This window comes from Ostrea edulis, chromosome 2, assembly GCF_947568905.1.
Source record: "Ostrea edulis chromosome 2, xbOstEdul1.1, whole genome shotgun sequence".
Lineage (NCBI taxonomy): Eukaryota > Metazoa > Mollusca > Bivalvia > Ostreida > Ostreidae > Ostrea > Ostrea edulis.
In genome coordinates, this window is record NC_079165.1 from 25,117,482 (window position 1) to 25,124,279 (window position 6,798).

The 6,798-nt window shown below is 36.3% G+C and overlaps 2 protein-coding genes across 4 annotated transcripts in view; both read left to right on the plus strand.

The window, feature by feature from the left end:
* The window catches only part of LOC125678068 (alkylated DNA repair protein alkB homolog 8-like), a 31,350-nt gene extending 24,922 nt beyond the window's left edge, over window positions 1-6,428 (plus strand). Inside the window, exons 11-14 of one of the 3 annotated variants that reach the window (XM_056156500.1) lie at window positions 744-839; window positions 1,569-1,603; window positions 2,399-2,701; window positions 4,418-6,428. In XM_056156500.1, coding sequence (XP_056012475.1) covers window positions 744-815 — 72 coding nt within the window. In that variant the 3' untranslated portion in view covers window positions 816-839; window positions 1,569-1,603; window positions 2,399-2,701; window positions 4,418-6,428. Of the gene's footprint in view, window positions 1-743; window positions 1,604-2,398; window positions 2,852-4,417 lie in introns of all 3 variants that reach the window. The other 2 variants (XM_056156501.1, XM_056156499.1) reach the window with 2 other exon arrangements.
* LOC125678069 (uncharacterized) lies at window positions 4,435-6,093 on the plus strand. Its single transcript, XM_056153343.1, has one exon. The coding sequence runs from the start codon at window positions 4,435-4,437 to the stop codon at window positions 6,091-6,093; it is 1,659 nt and encodes a 552-aa protein (XP_056009318.1).
* Window positions 6,429-6,798: the final 370 nt, after the last annotated feature.

The following is a 6,798-nucleotide window of genomic DNA, read 5'->3' on the forward strand; positions in this document are numbered from 1 at the left end:
TTTTACATTCAAATATATATAGAAAGTCTTCTGATATGGACCAAGGTGACTCAGGTGAGCGATGTGGCCCATGGGCCTCTTGTCGTTATTATGCTCTGTTGATATTGGCCACATTATGTAATTCTTTTCGTTTGTCCTGAAGAAGGGATGGGTCGTCCCGAAAATTTGACAATCTGGTTGTTCGTGTCGTTGGTCATTTTAGTGCTTTGTATATATATATAAGCACTAAGTTCCAACAACACCTGATACCTAAAAGTGTAAGATACAAGTTCAAATACAAAAAAATATACAAAGCACTAATATGAACAACGTAACGAACAACCAGATTGACATTCACACACACACACACACACACACACACACACACACACACATATATATGTATATATATCCAAATGTGAAAAATTGCTTCAGTGTCCAGTAATCAATTGGTAAAATATTAAATAAAATATGACAACACGTTGTAAAACGCAAGCGCTTTCATTTTTAAAAAATCAAATATATTGTTACTCTCTATCTAAAATAATTATTGCGAGCATCAATTGAATTAATGATATTAATTCAATTAATGATATTAATTCAATTGAAGAGAGCAATAATTAATATATTGAGAGCATTATTTGAATTAACGCATCAATTCAGACATCATTCATTATTTGAGGAGATCTTTAATTGAATTGTTGCACGCGTTAATGGAATTAATGATGTCTTCAAATAATTAATTATATCTTTAATTATTTTAGTTTTTGTTGATTTGGCGCTCCATACACCAGCATCTACAAACTGCATTCATATGGCTTAGGACCTACCTGTAATCCATCCATCTTATCACTCTAATGGTTTGTATAAATCGCGGGGTGGGTTGCACATCGGTAATTTTACAGAGATAAACACCGACATCCTTGATGAAGAAGACAAGCTTAGAGAGTTGAATGACACGAGAATGCACCACATGTAAGTTTTTATCAGCCAAATATAGTGAATTATTTTACACCTGAAACCACACAATATCTAATGATAAGCGATCGATGACCTGATTAGAATTCTGAGGTACGCCGAAGTTAGAATATTTATTGATGATGTTTTTGTAATTCTCTACAGAATTGAAACAAAATGTTGAATTTGTTTTTATTATATAAATTCTATGATAACTTATATTTATGTATCCTACAATAGAGGTATTTCTATCTGCTTCATGAATTAAACAAAATGGACAATAGGAAATTATTTAGCATATACAAGAAATCGTAATATCTCTCTAACTTAACGAGATATCTCTACAACCAACAGAGATATCTCTCTAGTGTAATGAGACACCTCTTACAATCACTACCTAGAGTTGTCGTTCCTTGCTTTCACTTTCATGTGAGTGTAAGGAACGATAACTCTGGGTAGAGATTGCACCTCTTATTCAAAGAGATATCTTATTTTACGAATAAATAGTAAAATGGCTTGCCATATCTAGATCTCTTGTGTTATTCGAAAAATATATAAGCAGATATTTTAGACGATCTGACGGATATCATTTTTTAAATGCATAATTGTAATGTCGATTTCTTGTTTTGTAGATGCGGCAAATCCGACAATTGTGGATTGCAAATTGGTATGCCTTAGATAAATTTTTCACTCACATGGAGACGTCACCGGGCTGCAAAATTTAGGTCTATGCTCGGCGCTTACAGCCTTTGAGCAGGGAGGGATCTCCATCGTGCCACACCTGCTGTGACATGGAGTTTCAGTTTTTGCGGTCTCATCCTAAGAAACGCCCCATTTCTAAATCGCCTTTCATGTCAAGCAAGGGGTACTGAGGACCTATTCTAACCCAGATCCCCATGACGACCATCCCAACATTTTTTAGTGCATCGATGACAAATTTCATAAGGATAACTTTCAAATTCTGTACTATTTTATTTAGATTACAATTTAATGAAGAGGGGAAACGGAGATTTTAGAGCACAAATTCAATTTTTTTTTATAAGTTTTCTATCCCGGAAACTTAAATTTAGTTTCCAGTAGATTTCACGTTGAGAATCAATCGGAACAACTCGGCCATTTCCGTAACCGACAAATGGTTACGGAAATGGCCGAGTTGTTACGATTGGTTGATAATTCAACGGTCTACAGGGGCGTCGGCCCCCCCCCCCCCGCCCCCCCCCCCCCCCCCGGTCACAGGGAAGGGGTGTGGACTTAGGACGGACTAACTACCCTATACCTATTTTGCGTACCTATTAATTATCCCCTAGCTACGCATGCGCCGAACGACTCGGTTCGATCTATCATACTATGTAAGACAACACGCCTTATTTTTCAAAGCCGGAATGTGCTTTAAAAGTGAAATAATGAACAGTATATGATGCAATAAGGCTGAATAAGCCTGTTGTTTTCCTTTTGTTACAAGTTGTCACAGAGAGACTTTCCTCACAGAGAAAGCACATCCGTTAGTGGTCGGTTGGTCTTTTGCTTCATGTCTCTGGAGATACTTGGAACTTATACCGAACAATATATCGAAATTAACAATTAGTTCATTGAGGATTCATGGCAATAGAAACAGCTGTAGATACCACCCTAATGAAGAGGAAACACTGCCAGGAAGAAGAGACGGTAAATGAGAGTTAATCCTGCTGGATATGAGAGTGAGGCAGTGCACGAGGAAATGAAGTGCTCGGTGCTTTACGTCCTTCCTTTCTAGATGTCACGTGATGTAGGTGAAGTGCCACAAATTTTGACCCTTGTCTTTGTTTATTTGTTTTACGGTCCATTGAGAAACTTTGTATTTAGATATAATATTCCCAGCAGGAAGTGTCCGTACGTGTTGTCTATCTGGACAACGTCTGCCACTAGGTCATTTAAGGTAGGTCCTTAGTCCTGGATTTTTGGGGTTTAGGTAGCATTTTTTTCTTTGGAATCAATAAATTAACATTCAGAGTAATGAAAAAGGCAAAACAGTTAAGGGTTTCCATATTAATTTTCATTACATACACCACTAAAGTCATATACCCCGATGTAGATTTTTATGAAATTCATTGGAAACAGTTATTTGTTGTTATTTTAATATAAAAACAACAAAATATTTTTTGAATTGCATTTATTTATCGGGAAACATGTCAATAACTAAAACACATGTCATTTTCAATATATTCATCAAGTTTTAGAGTAATATGTGGAAAATTATTGAATTAGCGTTATTCCCCAAAATGTTAAAAAACAAACAAATGTGGACGCATTTTCCTTATAGCATGGTTTACATATCATTTTTTCTGTTTATATTAGTAGAGTTACATCTGTTATAGTTATTCATGGGGGAAAATCCATTTCAAATCTATAGCTTCCAGATTATGTATACCCCCATCAAAAACTGAAGTCTGGCACTATACAGCTGAGCTATTTAAATCACTCGGGATTAAAATTGTATGTAATTTCATGAAAAAACACAGATAATGATTCCTTATCACCTTGGTAAAATGTTTGTCAAAAATAAAGGAAATATATCGCATTATAGACTTGATAAATAATTGAATGAAAACAGAGTTATTGTCCTTGGATTCAATATTTTGAAACATATAATTGACTATTCAAATATAACTAAGAATTTTGAAATATTTTATGGCTAACAAGATTTTTTACAATAACTATTGAAAAAGATTCCAACAAAATTTATGTTCCTATCATTAAATTATTGACTTTGCAAAATCCTATGACGTCACACGAGTGTGGAACTACGTTAAAGATACTATTCAAACGATTGGTGATGGTCACTTCTGACTGACATGGAAAGTTTGATGGATCGTATCCATTTAAAGCTTCTATAGAGTATTTTGATTTTTTGAAGGACTCCATTTTCTTAAATAGATAAAAGCGAGACTTAATTTCACGAGCGTCGTTTCTGGTAGAATGAACGCAAATATTTGATGTCCATACATTGTAGCAAGGAATCTATAATATTTCAAGGCCTCGAGTCTGTCGCAGGCTCGAACACACGTCACTTCTGAACTTCATACCACTAACGTAACGAATTCTGGAACTCGCGCTCACCCGGGGTCGACCGACTCCTGATCCGTAAATGTGTGAAAGGGGCTTTAGAGAAATCAACCGAGAAGCTTACCCTAACCGTTACAAAGCAAAAGCTCAATTTACCGCTCAAATAGCAAGCGCCCAAACTACCGCTCACGTAGTAAGCACATAAACTACTGGTACAGTTTACTTATATCATGACGTGTCTAACAATCCTGTGTTCATGGTTAGTGCATGTACACGTTTCTTCGAGTGCTAAAATAAATTGATATACTGTGGTTCGGACGTAAAATCATTTATCATTACGAAGAAAATATTGTTTTCAGTTTTATATCTTTTTGTCATTAAGAAAAATGTTATATTCTGTATTCCATCTTTTAGTTATCAAGAAAAATATTATTTTCAGTATTACAGTTAAGGAAAATGGCCACGCCTACTTCCTGGGCACAGGAGGTCATCACTTGTGACCTTTGTGATAATCCCACTCAGCAATTCTGTAACAACTGTCAGATCAAACTGTGTGTGGATTGTGTCAATAAACATATCCAGAAGTTGAAGAATCTAACCCATGACATCGTTCCGTTCAAAAATAAACAGATACGGCTAGTTTTTTCTGAGTGTAAGCTTCACTGTAACCAGAAATGTGAGGCACATTGCCGGCAGTGCGATGTACCAGTGTGCATGACGTGTGTCCTTGGCCCACATAAAGGTCATAATGCGATAGAAATGTTGAAAATCGTCAAGAACAGAAAAGAAAGAATTAAGAAAGACACACGTGAGATGGAAACTGTCCTGATTCCAAAGTATAGAACTAAAAATGCCGAAACGGAAAGTGAAATATCCGAAACAACCACCAGATACGAAGAGTTAGAGAAATCAACTGAAAAGCTGAGAGCAGTGTGGCATCAAGAAGTGGATTTCATTTTCAACAAGCTCCGTTCATTAATCAAGCTGACTAAGGATAACCACGTCTCTCCGTTAAAAACCAACCACTCCAAATTAGGAAATTTTATTTCAGATATGATCCAAACGGTTGAAGAAAACAAAGGAATAATCGAATCCAATAACGTTTCAGAAGTCATGAACTACAAATGGAAAATAATGGAGTACAGTAATATTCCAAAAGACATTCAGAGGAAAATCCCTTCTCTTAAAATAAACACTATTCACGGCAAAGAACTGAAGATAGAAATAGGAAAATACAAGGCTAAATTATCACAGATATCACCACCTGATATAAATGAAGTCTCCAAATTGGTCTTAAGAGAGCGTTCAGACAGAGTATGGACGATTACCACTATTCCTACTGGATATAAGCCTCTCTACAGAATCGCCTGTGTGGGAAAAGATGAAGTGTGGGTTAGTGGTAAAAATAAAAGGATGGGGCGATTTGACATATTTGGACAAGAGAAGGAAATTGTCACTGTAGCATGTCCTATGTATCCTAGTGATATATCTGTGACCAGACAGGGAGAGTTGATGTACACTGACGGTAGCAATGGAACAGTCAACATTGTCCGAAGCGGGAAGACAGAGGCACTGATCACCACACAGCAGGACTGGTATCCAGAAGGACTGTGCTGTACCAGATCAGGGGACATCCTGGTCAGTATGTCAACTACTGATTTTAGCCATTGCAAAATTGTCCGTTATCAGGGTCGAAATGTGCAACAGGAAATAGAGAAAGATGACGATGGAAAAGCAATCTACAAAGGCGGCGACAATATGTTGTTTGTTGAGGAGAATAACAATGGTGACATTTGTGCCTCTAACATTGATTCTGGGACAGTGGTTGTGGTGGACAAATTCGGGAGAATTCGATTCAAATACGACGGCACACCAGCCGGACGAAAGGAGCAGTTTAGTCCTATAAAAGTAGTTACAGACTCCTTAGGTCAGATTATTGTGGCAGATTACAACAATGAGTGTTTACATGTTCTGGATCACAACGGACGATTCCTAAAGTGTGTGAGCAACTTTGGACTGGAGAAACTTTTTGGGCTGGGTATGGATTGTGAGGGAAGATTGTGGGTAGGTTTTGCTGAATCGGGAGAAATCAAAGTGATCCAATACAATCTCTAAATTTGAAAATAGAAAATATGGACACAAAATATGTCAAACAATAATCCAGAACTTTTCCTTTCTGTATTACATATTGAATTCATTCAACTTGAAAAGTTGAAAGTGCTCCTGTGCGAATATAGCGGTTGAAACCGTGAAAAGACATACCAAGTCCACGGAATAGTTAACTCGAACTATCATGCAATCTGTTAACAGATGTACTTTATACATGGAATAATTTCTGTGGAAATGAGGGGGTTATTCATATTCGGTCTCTCATAGGGGGATAGGAAAGACCGAATATAAATACCCCCCCCCCCCCTATTTTCACAAAAATTAAATATGGAACAAACAGAGTTATTGAAAACCTAGAAAACAAATCAAACTTTCACACAATCATTCTACATAAACCCTGTGTTCATGGAACAAATATATCAAGGAAACGACTACTTAATATGGAGAGGGCTTATATAGACAATGCCTGTTGTCCAATCCATTTATGTTTAATACATAATAAAATATTGTTTCAATTAAATACTTAAAATGCAAACCATCACACAATGGGTCTACAGATATACTGTGTTTATAGAACAAGGAAATCAATAGAAATACTACATTAATATCATTGATGGAACAAGTACAATTAATGGAACAGCTACATAATAATTCAAACGTTATTCTTTCCCTTCTAAAACATTTCAATGCTTAAAGTTATGATGGAAGTTA

Coding starts and splice junctions, on each gene's coding strand:
- LOC125678069 (XM_056153343.1), top strand. CDS start 4,435: ATGGCCACGCCTACTTCCTGGGCACAGGAGGTCATCACTTGTGACCTT.